We start from the raw sequence: 15834 nt of genomic DNA, 5'->3' as shown, positions 1-15834 counted from the left end.
AGAGAGGCAGAATGGGGCAGACTCGAAGCTATAACACGTGTCCCAGCATATCAGACCACGACGTCTCCAGGAGGAAAGAGCGACGTGGAGAACAGGGCCACGTAGCCAGCAGGAAGGCACGCAGATGTAGACAGATACTCGTACACTGAGGACCGGCTGGCAAGCTGATGCGCTCTTGCCGGACTTTACAGCACTGCTAACCGCCGATGCCTCCGGATGTCGAGCTCATCGCTACTTGCTTCAGCCAGCTCTTGACTAATTGCCCTGGCCAATCGCTAGCTCATACGCACTCCTCCGATGTGACTATTGGCTGCGCGCCATTTTCCTTAGCCGTTTACGGAGACAGCAGCCCGGCCATCTTTCTGCTTTTCCCGTTTTGGCCAATCAAGGTTTCACTCCTTATTTATATTGCAGCAGATGAGACATCTGTAAAATGATTGCTTTAATATCCAACATACGCTCGAGAACCAACTGCTAACCAGGAAATTCAGTTCCCCTCGACATACTCGCATGATGTTGTCCAAAAGAATACACGCATGAACACCGTTCCTCAATGAGTCCTCCCGACAAGACGTGCCAAAAGTGCCTAAAACAGCTAGAAGTAACAGACGATCCCAAACCATGTCGGACTGCATGCGTCGAGAACACGAAATCGCAACATATCCCAAAACCAAGCCCCATTCATCAGTCCCTTTCCGGCACAAAATGAAAGAAATCCAGTCCTTGCGTAATGACGTCTGAAAAAAAAAACCCCTCCTGGGAAAAATACACCGGCCGTTTTGCTGCAAACCAGCGGGGCTTCCCGCGACCGAGAACTCAAAATCGACACGAATAAATGCGAAACGCTCGCGCACTGCCCTAAAGGGAGAAGAAAAATCACTACAACACAAAATCGGCCTCCATGCCGTCGATGACAAATGCTTCCGTCTGTGGTGCGCAGTTGTTGTTCAACATGTGGTTTCCGTTCCGGTAGTTGAGGTTGCCCAGATCCAGGCCGCTGAGACCAAGACTGGCTAGATCCGTCGACGCTAGATCATCACCACTCAGGCTCTCATCGCTAAAGCTCAGCACGCTCTGGGCCGGTGGCGGCACACTGCCCGGACCACTGCTGTGTGAACCGGGTCCCAAGTCGGCAAGCGTAAACCCAGACAGGTCCCAGGACTCAGGCGACCAGCCGTCGCCCGATTGTGACGTTGCAGATGCTGGTGCCTGCGCCTGCGCCTGCGCCTGCTCCGAGCCTTGCGCCAGCCCGATCGCTGGGCCGCCGTAGATGGCATCGTACACGTTCATGTGTCCGCCGTCCATCGAGCCCAATAACGCCTCCCAGTCTGCAGGGGTCACGCCGGCCATAGACGCTGGTTTGTGGCTTGCGTAATACATCTGCTGGTGTGGCTGGTGCTGAGCGTTCCTTGGCTGCGCTGGCGAGGACGGCGACTGGTCCCCATCATTTCCACTGCCATCCATGGCAAGATAGTCCAAGTTCTTCTTCTGCGCCATTCTCTGTTGTTGTTGTTGCTGCTGCTGCTGTTGCTGTTGTTGCTGTAGCTGGGAAAAGCGGCTGAGCATCTGTGCCTGAGACAGCGACAGCCGGTGCTGTGGGCGCTGGTCACGAGAGCCATCGAACGAGGACCGAGAGCGCGGGCTCGGCTCGGCCTTGATGCCCAGAGAACCCGCAGTCATAGTCGTGGATGTCGGCATCGTCATACGCCGAAGCTTTTCCTGCTGCAAAAGCAAGTCCGTCTCGCTTACACTGGCGCTGTTGTGTCTGCCAAGAATATGCTTCACTTTCCTCTGCTGACTTCCGGACTGAGACGCACGCCGTGTCGGGGCTGTCGCGGCCGACTCCGAGCTGGGGCGCGAAACGCTGGGAACGGGTGCTGGCAGGTCGTCCACGCTCACAATCATGGCAGCCACACGCTTGAAGTCATAGCAACCAGGGGCCTTTGTACGGTCCGCAATCTTGATCGCCGCGTTGATGAGCCGCTCGCTATCCTTCAAAATCTTGCTGTCCGGTTTCAGACTCATGCTCTGATACAGCAATGTCATGCCGCAAATGATGAGAATATCCGGCTCGTTCATGCACAGAGAAAAGGACATCTTTCGCTCCTCCAATAGCTCCACAATCTGTACTATGTGCTTGCTGGATTCACTGATTGCCATCAGAGCAGACCCTGCCTTTGAACCCAGAGAGGACCCGACGGCCGGGCGCCAGATCAGAGTGCGGATATAGTAGTAGGTAAGGGACTAAAAAAATTCCATGTTAGTATTATTGTACGGCACTAAGGATGGAGGGCAGATTGGGACTAAACCCAGCAACGGAGATCTGTTCCCTGTCACATCAGTAGAGGGTTTCTCTTGGCGGAAGGTAAGCGCCAGATGCTTTGGCAGAGCGTCACGCCACTCCATCAGCTCGGTCTCGAGAGCACTCATCTGCTGAAGCGACAGCTCATGCGTTGCAGCAGCCGGGTAATTTGTCTCCAATACCTTGGCAAGGATGCGAGAGACGCGGAAGAGAGCGAGGGCAGCCGACACGCGGGTGGACTCGCCGGGCAATGTCGGCTGGAAGCCCTTCTCCGTAACATACTCATCATCAGTGTCCGTGGGGTATTCCGTGTGGATATCGTCGTCCTTCAGCAGCTTCGGCAAGCCCAGGACGGCGGCCGAAAAGCAATCCAACGTGTACAGAGTCCAGAAGACCTTCTTGCGGGTCTCAATGGTCAGTGCGCCAAAAGAAAACCGCTTTTGGCTCTGGTGCAGGCCGAGACGATGAGACAGGCTGACAGCAATTCCTTTGTAGTACTGCAAGCGCTTGTAATCGGCGCGCGCAGTACAGTACAGAAGGGCAAGAACAAGGCACTGGAGGGTGATGATGGTGTTGTCCATAAGCACAGCCTCCAGCGACCGCTGCCATTGTCGCTCGCAAATCGCAACTTGTTCGAGATCAGGCTGATCACTGGAAAGGGCTGCAATGGCAAAAACGAGATAAAGCTGCGCCAGCTTGTGGTGGTTCTTGACCTTGTCGGGGTCGCTGACGAAGTCATCGTAGATGCGCAGAAAGGCAGGGCGGTGCAGAATGGGGAACAGTGGTGACCATTCTTGGAAGTAGACGTTGACACAACGGTCTGTGAACATGCGCGGTGGCACCCGTAATGGCAGGGATGCAGCATTTTCGACAAGGGGGTAACAGCCCTGAATGTGAAGGAATGCCTCAGAATGGAAGTCAGAACACGACTTCCCACTTTCCTGCAATTTTCGTTTGAATGTTTCTGTAAGGTGGTTAGTAAAAGAACACGGCGGAGCGGTAATGTGAAGAGGACACGCACCGATGAAAGAACGGCCGCTCGATGCACCCATAAAGTAGGAGTCTGAGTTTTCAACACCCAATAACAACGGCGACGCCTGCACGCGGAATGTGTCCTCTGCATATGGCGGAGCAGTGGGTGATCTCGAGTCTCTCTTTAATCTTTGTGCTGCCGACGTTGTCATTATTGTGTCACATGTAGATCTTCTTGCAGCCGTCCCCTTTTCAGGCTTTACAGTTGCTGCTGTTGACACCAAGGGTCCTGGCGATAAGGAAGAAGGAGAAGAAGAAGAAGCCGAGGACTGATTTGAACCATTGTCGGAGGCTGTGGTATTGGTAGCGGACGAGGCAGAGGGAGATGCCACCGAAGCAGTTGCGGGCGAAGGAGGCATCTGTGAAGCGAGTGAAGAATGGCGATGGTTGCTGTGCATTTTTGATAACATGTCGATCTTCTCGTCTTTTTCGTCAAGCAGGTCCTTGAGCTCGCGCACCTCACACTCGAGCTGGCGCACGCGTTCCTCTAGCGATTCGGTGTAGCCGCGAGGAAATGCGCGCCGACTCAGCTTGTCGCTGGTGCGGCACTCAAACCCGACGTTGGCGCATTGTGAGCAGCAAGGCCGGATGCCATCGCAGCGGATTTTCTTGCTGCGACAACGGTCACAGGCCTGGGCAATCCGGCTTTGTGAGCTGGTGCCCACCTTAATGACCTTCATAGGTAGTATGCCCGGCATTTTGATTTCTAGAAAAAGGGGTCGAGAGAATCGGAGTTGGTGAGGTTGACGCGGTAGGAATACGGAAAGCGTGGCGAACGTGCCGGTGTTAACGAAGTGGGCGTCTAGCGAACAGATAAAGAGATCGGCGGAAGTCTGATCGCGTTGATCGCTGTATGGTTGAAATTGTCTGAAAACCCAACGTCGCACTCAGGGTTGACTAACGGCGGCACCGGTCTGCATGAAGTCGCCGCAGGTGTGGTTGCAGTCGGATATTGTGGAATTGTGTTCGTATCTCCCCTGACCGTGTGCCCTTATCCTAGCAGCAAATCGAAGTAAAGCCAAATCGAGTCCAGACCAAAGCGCAAACTTGCAAGATGGGTGTACGGTTGGTGGATATGTCCAGTCAAGTCATGTACTGTGAAATAGGCACAAAAAACCCTGGTAAAATCCCCCCGAAGAGTATAACACAAATGGCAAGAGGATATCCAAAGAGAAGATGAGGGTGGACGGGACACGAAAAGATGGACGGAGGGGGGGATGAGAGAAAGAGAAAGGAAGAAGAGATTAGAGTTGTACGAAGAAAAGAGACCGGTCGAATAAGCTGTGGGGATGGGCGAGGGATAAAGGAAAGAGATCGCGGTGAGAGCAGCAATACCCAATTTTCGGGGACACTTGGAGAGGGGGCGTGTCAGTGGCAGTTTCCGTGTAGGTGGGCATAATATGTGGAGGGCCGAAGTGTGGGAGCGAACAGGGTGGCTGCTAATAGAAACCAACAAACATGTCGCACTGCCAGCATGTTTGCGGAGAAATTCGGCGGGGGAAGCCAGTAAATCTGGCGGCCAGTCACAGTGGGTTTCTCCCTTTTTTTTCTGGACTGAAAGAGGCAATTCCTACGGAGTACTCGTACGAGCCAGTTGGCGAGGAGGGCGCTATAACACAACCTGTGACACGCCGGTCTAGGCCTTGTTGCCCCTTCTCTCCTGCCTCGCTTCTTATAACGAACGGGCCAGCGTTCCTGCGAATATTTGCTCGCATGCAAGCCGCACGGCGAGCACGGGTATTCTCTGGACGTTCACGGCTGGCAGGTGCGTTCTGTACGAGTACATTACCGCATCACAGGCCTCATTTGCAGTCCGCTGTCGCATTGCGCTAAGGAAAGTGTTTCCCAATTCTGTATAGCGCGCACGTCTTGGATTGCGGTAATCCCAAAAAAGACCCTGTTGCGGAGAGCGCGGAACACTGGCTACTCGAGAGCGGATTACTCGTACGGAGTACTAGTACGGAGTACATAATCCACTAAAGTCAGCTCTACTTCGCCCATGTATCTTGTCGGATGCACGGCAGATACGCTAAGTATTTTTACAATGCGGAAGGAACGGAGTACGGAGCCCGTCCGTGTTAATGCTAGCATTAGGGCCACGTGAGCACTTACGCCGGAGTCCGAGGACGAATCCAATAGAGAACGAGTACGAGTGCGATGTGCGTGACAGTGGCCAGACGACGACGGTCGATCACAAAGGGAAAAAAGGGGGGGATAAAACAAGTGCACAACACATACGTCGTACACTCGTATGCAATAAGCGGGTAAAAAGGAACTGATAGCTGCAGTGTGCGGTAGTCTTGTTGGGATTCCCCGCGATGTTGCCCAATTTTGCCGTCGTGCTTCCTCACAATTGTAAACACCTCCGCGAAGTGGAGAAAGGTCGACGGGGTGGAGAAGCAAAATACATGCGAGTAGCGAGGTACAGGGTACTTCTGTCGCAAGTACTCTGATTAACCTCTGGTTAGGAGAGGGAAGAAGTCGGAGGCGCAGGAGAATGGGTACGAATAGAAGGCGAGAAGGTGGGGAAAGCACGTTGCTTTCAGAAAGCAGGATCAGAAGAATCGAACGATTCACAAAGGCCGACACACATCCGCACTTCTTAGCTCTGGGGAAGAGGCATGGGTAATTACGGAGAACGAGGCACGCAGTATGGGGAGGGGGGGCATCACGTCGCAATACGGGGAGGAAGTCTTACGATGTCCATGCACGCACAGCCGTCAAAAGAGAAGGATTTCATGGAACTGCAGGGGTGGCGAAGTCGGTCTCGATCGCAAGTCAGCAAGCCTTGGCTTCGAAGGTGATATTCCCCTCGTTTTTGGACAAGGAGGAGCTGATCGCCGCCGTTTCCTGCGGCTAGTCAACGTCAGAGCCGACAACGCCCGATCATGTTGACGGGAGACCGGGTTTGGTATCTGTGCTCGTACGAATGTAAACGAGAGCCTGCTCTGCTAAGAAGGCGGAGCTGATATGACCAAGAAAAGAGCCGGCAGCACTCTAATAGCAGCGTGTCTAGCGCTCGCGCCCAAACTGCAGGGCTCTAGGGCATCTACACTGTGAGAATACTCTTTGGTAGCAGCCTAGACACGCTAACGCGAAGATCAGAAATACGGGCCATCAGCGAAAAGTCTCCACCTACGGGCCCCCTAGTCCCATGGCGTCTGACTGCCCCAGCCCAGACTACGCCCCTCTCCAACAAAGCCAGCAAGTCAAAAGGTGCTGAAATTGGAGAAAAGCGGGGGTGTAAGATACGAGCGCTTCGCACAAGGCAAGGCAATCGTCAACGGCGTCCACTCGAGCACAGATCTGGTTCAGGGCAGGCGGAAACCACGCAATGCTCTCATATGATAGATGTCAGTCATTTCTTTGTCACTCCAAAAAAAAAAGGATCGGCTGCGAAATCCAAAAGGAACGCACCCTTGGCACCCGGAATTGCCGTTACCCCAGATCGTGACGACAGATACAAACTTGCGAGCAGACAAAGGAGGAACAAGAGTACGGAGTACGTTCGTGTGTCTAGGCTAAGAACAAGTGTCCTGGGGTGGGTCTCCTCTGGCGTGCGCTTCGCTACAGCTCAAATCCCGGATCGCAAGCGATGTTGATGAAGAACAAGCGCATTAAACCAAGATCGCTATTCAGGCAGGGATTGCGAAAATAGCGATTGTGTTCGCATCCAGGGCCAGAGTCAACGAAGACAATTCGGAGTAAGATTTGCCCTCCCCCCTCCCTATCAAGGGACAATTTGAAAGTTGCCGTCCCGCGCAATGCCTGCATTCCTGCATGCAATCCTGCATCGGTCATCTCTGTGCATATTATATCCCTGGCAAGCCTAGTCTGTTTAATCCTCACCGGCCGTTTGCGCTCTCGTTTCGCCCAGGTTTGGCTCAGCGGGCTGACGGGTTCGCTCCGCTATAACATCAACGCAGACGCCTGGGAACCGAAAAGTGACATACGGAGCCTAACGGCATATATTGGCCAATAATCGGTGGTAAATTGCGTCATCATGGCAAAGAATGGAAGTCAATCATGGTTTGAAATGGACAAGTAGGATGAAGGGTTTCATAAGACTAGAAAGAGGGACGAAACAAGTGGAAGAACAGGCCGGACAATAAGTGGAAGAACATTTACCCACACCACCCATTACTATCCGTAGAGTCCAACCCTTTGATCCGACAAGAACAACGACCGTAAGAATATAGGGCAGCGCGATAGACATTTGTCGCACGCCCGAGGCCCAGGACTGTCAAACGAGCTTAATGTTGTAAAGCATCTCAGACTGCTGCTCCAGCAAAGACGGGGAATTAAATTCCTTCCCGCTGGAAACTGGGGTCGGCTTATGGGGTGCGTTGGTCGAGCCAGCCTTAGAGTATTGTCCCGGTCCTTCAAGCCCGCTTTAGGCATCTGCTTTCTCCACCTGCTTGTTCTGAACAGGATAGCAGAGTTGAAGATGATGGACTATTATCGCCTTTCCAAAAGCCCCGTTCCCCCGAGACGGCTGACTAGCACGTGGCTGAGCAGCGGTGTACGGATGTACTTATGCCGAGCCAATCAAAAGCTTTGCTTGGGACCAGCGACCCGGTCACGGGACGTGATGGATTCCTCTTTCTTGTTGCCGTTGATCTCCTGCCGTCGCATTTTGCTGCATGACCAGTCGCTTTGCCGTTGTCCCATGTGATCTCAGCGAGTGTTGTCGGACTCTCAGCTCGAGCGCAACCTGCAGGCGGTGGCCGATACAGGCGCGGTAAGCGTCAGTCCTTTGTCGGCTTCGTATGCGTGTCTCGCTTTGTCGTCACAACAGGGGTAGATCTGCACGCCAGCTGAGTGCACCTGCCCTAGCTAGGCATGTTTTGTCCGGCCCTGAATCGTCTGTTTGTCTGTCCCTGCTTCGAAGCGAATATTTCGGTGCACCAAAAGTTGCGAGATTCTCGCAGCCGCGAAATTGTCTCGTAGTATTGAACGTAGCATTGAAGCATGGACCAACCTAGACCTGCAGAAGGTCGACGCGGCTTTATTTATCCCCACACCCCCCCGTGCTCGTCGTATCGGTTTTCGCAGCAGTTCAGCTTCTCGCGTGAAGGGGAGCCTCGTCTCAGCTAAAGTCATCGTCTGCATCCTCTCCATCCGCCATCTCATCCGACGGCTTCTGATTGGACGCCTCTTCATCGGCTAAGTCGTTTTCGGCAATATCCATCGACCCGAGGTAAGCTAGGACGCTAGTATCTGTGAGCAGCTTTGATCTCTGCAAATGCCGGTTAGTGGTCGTCATCCGTTTTGTCTCTGATATAGAGTAGTACGGAGTAAGAAGCGGTAGATTGGCCTCATGCACCCCAGCCTCGTTTCCACCAACCAACGAGCATCCATAATTCCCCGAGCAAGAGTGGCCATTGTAACCGAAACCCACACCCCGGGTACCAGACTTAGATGCAATGGGTTAAGGATGCTGCAACGCAAGGCGAGGGAAATCCCGGAACCATCGAGTATGGAGCATGGAGCAGAGACAATGGGGAAGATGGGGACAGGCATGGGGAAACGGGGCAATTCAGAAAGCAAATCAGTCCACTCACCTCAGTCTCAAGTGCTTCTAGAACACTACTGATCACGCGTGACTCAATGTCCCTCAGCAAGCCAGCCTGCTTGGCCACATCTGGCCGAGCTGTAAAGTTGTCGGAGAGCTGCTGTTGCTGTTGTTGCAGTGCTCGGATCGGGGTGTCGTCGGCTGCTGCGCTTTGCATTTCGTCTAGTTGAGCCTCCAGCACCTCTTCCAACATCGTCACAACGCGCAGCTGGAACACGGCGCTTAGAGGGTGAGCTTTCGTCAGAGACTCGAAATCGCGTCCCTTTTCAGTCACGTCTTCCTCTTGCCAAAACGCTCGGAGCTGTTGTGTACCATCTGTCTCTGCACGTAGCTGAAAAGCCAAGCCGTCCTCCTCGTTCACACAAGCTAGGTACGCAAAAGGACACGTCCAGCGGACGTTTGGTGTGACTTTCTTGCAGCCGTCATTGTCGTCGTCGTCGTCGTCGTCATCAGTGGCAGCACCAAATCGCTCTATCTCCAGGCGTGGACCAGGTGAGCCAAAGACATGCAGTTTGGCCTTGGCCAAGGGGTCGTCGGGTAGCGGTCGGTAGGGAAGGATGACACATTGGCGGATCGAATGAGGGTCGACAAATCCGTAGCTGAAAAGCATTTCGGATGCTGGCTTCCTTGTATCGCAATGGTCGTCGTCGCCGTCACCGTCTCCGTCTCCGCCACTGTAAGAGATGGTGATTTCGTCGGATGCCGCCACGCTTTGCTGCGGTCGTAGCAGAAGCGAAATCTCGCCACCATGCGCCCCGCCACCCATCTCGTTCTCTTCGTAGTATGCGTTCGGGGCGGAACCGTGGTTGACCAGATCGATGCAAGGCACCATGGCTGGACCAGATTGAGGCAGTTCGAGGCAGCGGGAGCGATACCATGCGTCGACGAGGAACCAGTGATGCAGCTGAGGGCCAGTACCAGCACGTTCGTCGTCCCAGAATGCTGCCTGCCAGTAGGGAATATCGGAAGACTTTTCGTGTAGCTGGTCAAACTCGTATTCCAGAGCGATCCTTTTGGCTTGTACAGCAGCCTGCCGAGTTAGAAAGAAGGAAGAGGCACCCGCAGCAAAGAGCCTACCTCGAGAGATGTCCCCTGCAGAAGGAGGCGCTCAGTGTCTGACCACATCGTTGGCAGTGGGATGTCAGCGGGCAGGAACTTGACGTATTCGGTCCAGATGGTCGGCAATGCTACAGAGTCGGTCCCGGGTGGCTTCAGTCCTAGGACCACCTGCACCAGAAGAAAGAGCAACACATCGCCTCTCTCGCTCTGGCGGCCGACAACTTCGAGTAGCTGACGAAAGTTCCGGTCCTGCTTGGCATATTGTTCGACGGTCTCTGCGTTCAGGATCAGGTTGTGCGGGACGGACACGAGCGAGGACCGGTGAAAGGTCGGTTTTGCAGTGGTAAGACTGCGATTGGCCACAAGGCCATAACCTTTCCCAGGGATTTCGGCGATGCGAGTGTCGACAAAAGAAACATCATTGAGGGTCTGCCAGACGGGAAGAGAAGATATGGGCAGGTGCGTAAAGGCGGCTGCCATGGCCAGAAAGGGAAAAAGAAGGGGAAAAGGGGGAAAAGTAGGTTACGACGGCCAATTGGCATACATATATGCCGAAGGAAAAAAAACTCGGATCTACCGGGGGGTATCGCTCTGAGGCTCCGGGAAATGCGGTTATTGCGGATTTCGGATAGCCATTATCTTCCGCGGGAAACGGCAGTCGGTGCAGTGCACCGTCTTACGGATTATAAGCAGGCCGAGCCGCATACGTGCATAAATGCTCCTATCAGACACAGGCTAACGGTTTTACTGGAGGGTCCCGCTTAAACTCCAGAAAAATCATAAGGCGGGGCATTTTATGCTTTAAAAAATGAGAACTTGCAACAGATCAACGATGTGCTCGATATCTTGAATCTCGTCGTGCGGTCCCTCCTCGCCGCCCCGCCGACTCTGGAAGCCGTCGTCTAACCGGCACCCTTCTTTTTCCTCTCTCGAGCCAGCGCCATGCCTCGTGACCCACTTATAGGACTCGTCGGCAAGCCGAGCGCTGGCAAGTCCAGCATGCTCAATTCGTTGACGGATGCATCATCCAAAGTCGGTTTGTACACGTCCTCAAGCTCCCCGCCGAAAGAGGAGCACTCGCTTACGCAACCTCTCGCCTGTAGGAAACTTTCCGTACGCTCACGCTCACTCTCCCACCCTCTCTTTCTCCGTTTCCTGTCCAGCCTTATCCGTCCTAACAGACGCTCAGATTCACCACCATCGATCCTCAACGCGCGGTCGGTTACCTCCAGGTAGACTGTGCTTGTGCCCGGTACGGAATCTCTGACCGCTGCAAACCGAACTACGGCTCCTGTCACGATGGGCGCCGCTCTGTGCCGATCGAGCTGCTTGACGTCGCCGGTCTTGTCCCAGGCGCACACCAAGGCCGCGGTCTCGGCAACAAGTTCCTAGACGATCTGCGCCACGCGGATGCACTGATACACGTAGTGGACGTCAGTGGAACCACGGACGCCGAAGGCAAGAATACGCGCGGCTACGATCCCTCCGTTGACATCGCATGGCTGCGGTCTGAGATCGTACAGTGGATCAAGGGCAATTTGATGGAGCGGTGGGGGAGCATCCGACGACGCCACGTGGCTACCAAAGCGGCAGCGGCCGACACGCTGCAGTCACAGCTGTCGGGCTACGGCAGCAGCCCAAAGTTGATAGCACGCACGCTGGACCGGCTGGCTCTGCGCGAACCGTTAGAGGAGTGGGACAACGCAACCATTGACCGCGTGGTCAACGCCTTTATCGACGAAAAATTTCCCACTGTAATTGCGCTCAACAAGATCGACCACCCCGATGCGGACCGCAACATTGCCAAGATCACCAAGCTAAACGACCCCAACACCGTGGTGCTCTGCTCTGCCGTGTCCGAGATCTTCCTCCGCAAGATGGCCAAACAGGGGTACATCCGCTACACCGAGGGCGGAGAATTTCTGGATACGCGCGAGGACTTGCTGGCCGATGGCGACACCGAGGGTGCAGAGCAGCTCAAGGAAATCGACGAGAAGAACTTGCGCCGTATCAACAACCTGCGCGACATGGTCATCTACCGCTTTGGATCTACGGGTGTCGTGCAAGCACTGACCAAAGCGGCTGAGGTGCTCGGACTCATTCCCATCTTCCCTGTGCGCAGTATATCGGCATTGAATACGGCCAGCGGGGCAGGATCCACGGCGCCGGCAGAGGCCGCTAAGCCGGTGTTCCGCGACTGCGTGCTAGTTAAAAGAGGCATCACGGTGGCCGATGTCGCGCGGAAGGTCATGGGCGACGCTCCGATCGCGTTCGTGGAGGGTGCAGCTGGCACGCGTGTCGCTGAGGACGACACGGTGGATGTGGGTAAAAACGACGTAAGCGTTACTATTTTAAGACAGCATACTTGGTTCAAATCTGTCTATCTTACTAACCTTTTCCTCTGCAGATTTTGTCTTTCAAGGTTGGGCGAGCATAATTTCACTGCAACTAGCTCTCGTAAATAGCTTCTTCTTCATCTCGCGGCCATTTAACAAAAGCTACGGCTGCCCACGACCAACAAACCAGATATGGCAACAGCGGATAGGCAGGCGCCGAACTGAGTAGTCCGGTCCGGATGGCTGGGCACTTGGACATTTGCCTGAGAAGTCCCTGAAGCGCGGAACGGCCAGGAACAGTGTATGGCCGCCACGTTCATCAGGTAGAGCCTCTGGCTATTCGCACAACGGGAAGGGAAACCCGATGTGCACTGTAAGCCTGTGTGTACAACACATCATTCGATGAAGGGATTGTGTGCACATCCGAGCAGGCCGAGCGGTGAAGGTCGTCGTGCCGGCACATTTCACCAAGTGGATACGGAGTGCATCTCGATGTAGCTTAGGTGAGGATGCAGGCTGGCCATACATTGCAATTAGTACATGAATCTATTGCATTTGTCACGGAGACGAGCCACCTTTTTTTTTTGCATAGACAGTTATAATAATTTAGTAAGTATCGCGGGTATATCGGGACTCTTGTAAGCATTATTTGCTTTCCTTCTTGCATGTCCCCTCAGAAACCACAAATGGACGAAATAGAGTTAAAATGGGTAGATGAAGAAACAGGGCCTGTCAGGTGGCCATGCAATGCCGAAATAGCGGGCCTGGAGAACAGGATCCCAGCCAATTGGTTTGGCTACGTCACGCAACCATTTGTCGCAGCGCAAACATGGGAGGTGTGGAAAAAGCAGGACACCGCTTTCAAAGGGCCGGCAACAGTGCCAAGACGACAAAAGTCGCCGATTCGTTTCCGCAGAGACAAGAGTCGGGGATGAACTGATTTGTCCGACCAAGCTTATCATGACTATCATGATCTGGCGCCCGTTTCGTCCCTATCGCGCGAGGTCCCGGTCATTCCGTCGTTTAATACTTGAGGATGATGTAAAGCGCATGGATGATACCGGGTAGGTAGCCTGTGTTTGTTGTTAGCTAATAACCCGTTTCATAAGGGAAAAAAGACGCCACGGTCGGGGAACACGCACCTAGAATGGTCAATAGAATGTTGATGAGTAAGTCGGCACCGCATCCACGCTCCAAGAAGACGCCCAGAGGTGGTAGGATGATGGCAAGGATGATCTTGCAGATGTCGCTGAGAAACAATCAGTATGGGTCTGTGTGAGAGCAATAAGCGGTGGAGAGAAAACGAACCTTCCGGTAACAGCCATGACGATGGTTGTGTGAATGTGAGGTGCTGATTGAAAATAGTAAAAGAACGGAACTGGCTGATGGTCACAGGTGGACAGAGACTGAGTTTTGGATTGTTTTGTTTAGCGATCTTCATTTAACAAAATTGGGGTCGTCTCTTCCTTAAATACATACGACAAAACATAAACATGCTCGGTGGGGTCACCTAGAGCAGTGGAATAGTGCAAATAGCACGTATGGAGTACAACGTAGCAAGGGGGCGCACGTCAGTGCCAAGGATGCGGAGGGAGCCTATAGGTTGCTGGAAAAGTCAGAAGAGCTCGCCGCCTCAACTACGTCACGTCACGCACAGCCCGCTCTCACCTGTACTATGTGCGAATAGTGCATTTTAGTATTAGGACCCATTCTTTCCATGTCATCGCTGAAGCCGGGAATGTGACTGTAGGCGCTGTGGGGACAATAGCATGAAAATATCGCAACCTGCATGTTCAGGACTGCGTACTCCGTAGAAGTCCTCCGTATATGGCTTGGTCTTGGATCCCTATACAAAGACATTATCGAAGCCACTCGTCTCTTTTGGCGAACACGAGAGCATAAAGCGACGCTGGCACAAGTCCCTTTGTCTGTGTCTCAGCCGAAGCCAACAGAAGGAACGATGTTTGTAATAGCAAGAGGAAATTGCTGCGCAGCTATAGCGCCCGCCAACGCCAACTACGTCACTTTGGGAACTGGCGCCCTGCAAAGAATCTGTGTAATAATGTGAAATAGTACAGAGTATGGAGTATGGCATATGAACGGAAAGTGTGGCTGGACATCGGCACAGCCCCAATCGGTCGAAAGTGGCGACACCCGGATTTAACAGCAATGCGAGTCTGAACGGTACGGAGTATGCTATCTTAATGACGAGCATTGCTTCTACGCGCAATATTCCAAGCTTGGCTACCTGCAGAGGACTTCCGGGGTCGTATGTTCGGAAGTAGGAGATCTTTCCTTCCTCTATAAGCGTAGTAAGATACGAACTACGGAGTACCGCGAGCAAGTTTGTAGTGCCAAGGCCATACTCCGTAAACATACATCGTGATCTGATTAGTCATACAATAAATTAGTCAGCATATTCCGCATAAACATTTTGCCGATAAGCCCTAGTTTTTCTCTCTCACACCCAATTAACCAATTTTTTGTGTTAGTGGGGCGCCGTGATGCTTTTTTCTGGGGCCTTTTTTTTCTCTGGCGCCTCGACCTCGCCTGTTAACAAAAGCACCAAATCTCGCAAACAGCACAACGGCGCAGGATTTAACTTCTTTGCGTCCACGAGGAATTCATACCTAAACCCGTCCGATTCAAAAAAAACACTTCAGTCTACAATGGCTCCTCAGGCAGTATGAATGACCCCTCCCCGTGAACACCAATGCTTTGCTGCTTGGCTTGGTTCCCCTCTTCTCGAAAGTCCATTATTGCTTCTCTCCTGGGAGAGGCAATAGGACTCCAATGCCATCATGCAGTAGGCTAAAGGTTGTTTCCTCTTTACAGAAGAAGTCCGGCAAGGCCGCCAAGGTGACGAAGAAGTTCATCATCAACGCTTCGCAGCCCGCCAGCGACAAGATCTTCGATGTGTCTGCCTTTGAGAAGTACCTCAACGAGCGCATCAAGGTTGAGGGCCGCGTTGGCAACCTGGGTGACACCATTGTCATCTCGCAGTCCGGCGACGGCAAGATCGAGATCGTTGCCCACAACGAGCTCTCTGGCCGCTACCTCAAGTACCTGTACGTGGAGCCTGTCTGTCATTGCTCCAATTCTGCTGCCTTTGCTGACTCTCCTCGCTCGCCAGGACCAAGAAGTTCCTCAAGAAGCAGCAGCTCCGTGACTGGCTGCGCGTCGTCTCGACCTCCAAGGGCGTGTACGAGCTCAAGTTCTTCAACGTCGTCAACGAGGAGGACAACGAGGACGACGAGTAGATGCTCAAAGAATAGGGAATCGGATGAGGTGGGCTCTGGGGACATTCCTCAAGTCCATGTGCTCCGGGGCTTACATAAACAAATGTGGGTTTCGCGCTGGCAGACGAAGCTTGGTTTCGGCCTGGTGCTTTGCCAGCGGGTACGAAATACACAGCAAAACTCCATAAAAATAGAAAAATCATCCAGATGTTGCACCTATCTATGTCGTATCCCGTTTTGTGCCAGTTTACTGATGGTCTCAGTCTTCTACATCACCGGCCTCCTGGTTGC

General features: G+C 53.3%; 5 protein-coding genes across 5 annotated transcripts; 2 read left to right on the top strand and 3 right to left on the bottom strand.

Annotated features, from left to right (window-relative positions):
• Nucleotides 1-879: 879 nt before the first annotated feature.
• On the bottom strand, nucleotides 880-4032 carry CMQ_3248 (c6 zinc finger domain containing protein; the record flags this gene model as incomplete). Its single annotated transcript, XM_014317326.1, has 5 exons — nucleotides 880-2244; nucleotides 2338-3266; nucleotides 3324-3470; nucleotides 3538-3724; nucleotides 3793-4032. The coding sequence occupies 5 exons, from the start codon at nucleotides 4030-4032 to the stop codon at nucleotides 880-882; spliced, it is 2868 nt and encodes a 955-aa protein (XP_014172801.1).
• A 4391-nt stretch (nucleotides 4033-8423) lies between these two features.
• Nucleotides 8424-10448, bottom strand: CMQ_3174 (set domain containing protein; the record flags this gene model as incomplete). The annotated part of the gene is made up of 3 exons (XM_014317252.1): nucleotides 8424-8573; nucleotides 8899-9939; nucleotides 9987-10448. 3 exons carry the CDS (start codon nucleotides 10446-10448, stop codon nucleotides 8424-8426), a joined length of 1653 nt encoding a protein of 550 aa, XP_014172727.1.
• A 462-nt stretch (nucleotides 10449-10910) lies between these two features.
• On the top strand, nucleotides 10911-12405 carry CMQ_2890 (GTP-binding protein; the record flags this gene model as incomplete). Its single annotated transcript, XM_014316968.1, has 3 exons — nucleotides 10911-11081; nucleotides 11150-12304; nucleotides 12376-12405. 3 exons carry the CDS (start codon nucleotides 10911-10913, stop codon nucleotides 12403-12405), a joined length of 1356 nt encoding a protein of 451 aa, XP_014172443.1.
• A 922-nt stretch (nucleotides 12406-13327) lies between these two features.
• CMQ_2763 (stress response RCI peptide) lies at nucleotides 13328-13629 on the bottom strand (the record flags this gene model as incomplete). Its single annotated transcript, XM_014316841.1, has 3 exons — nucleotides 13328-13377; nucleotides 13447-13553; nucleotides 13613-13629. 3 exons carry the CDS (start codon nucleotides 13627-13629, stop codon nucleotides 13328-13330), a joined length of 174 nt encoding a protein of 57 aa, XP_014172316.1.
• A 1344-nt stretch (nucleotides 13630-14973) lies between these two features.
• Nucleotides 14974-15564, top strand: CMQ_3004 (60S ribosomal protein l22; the record flags this gene model as incomplete). Its single annotated transcript, XM_014317082.1, has 3 exons — nucleotides 14974-14988; nucleotides 15140-15372; nucleotides 15438-15564. The coding sequence occupies 3 exons, from the start codon at nucleotides 14974-14976 to the stop codon at nucleotides 15562-15564; spliced, it is 375 nt and encodes a 124-aa protein (XP_014172557.1).
• Nucleotides 15565-15834: the final 270 nt, after the last annotated feature.

This window comes from Grosmannia clavigera (genome assembly GCF_000143105.1).
Source record: "Grosmannia clavigera kw1407 unplaced genomic scaffold GCSC_144, whole genome shotgun sequence".
Classification (NCBI taxonomy): Eukaryota; Fungi; Ascomycota; class Sordariomycetes; order Ophiostomatales; family Ophiostomataceae; genus Leptographium; species Leptographium clavigerum.
Note: the sequence above shows the minus strand (reverse complement) of the source record. Positions and strands in the feature narration are given on the sequence as shown.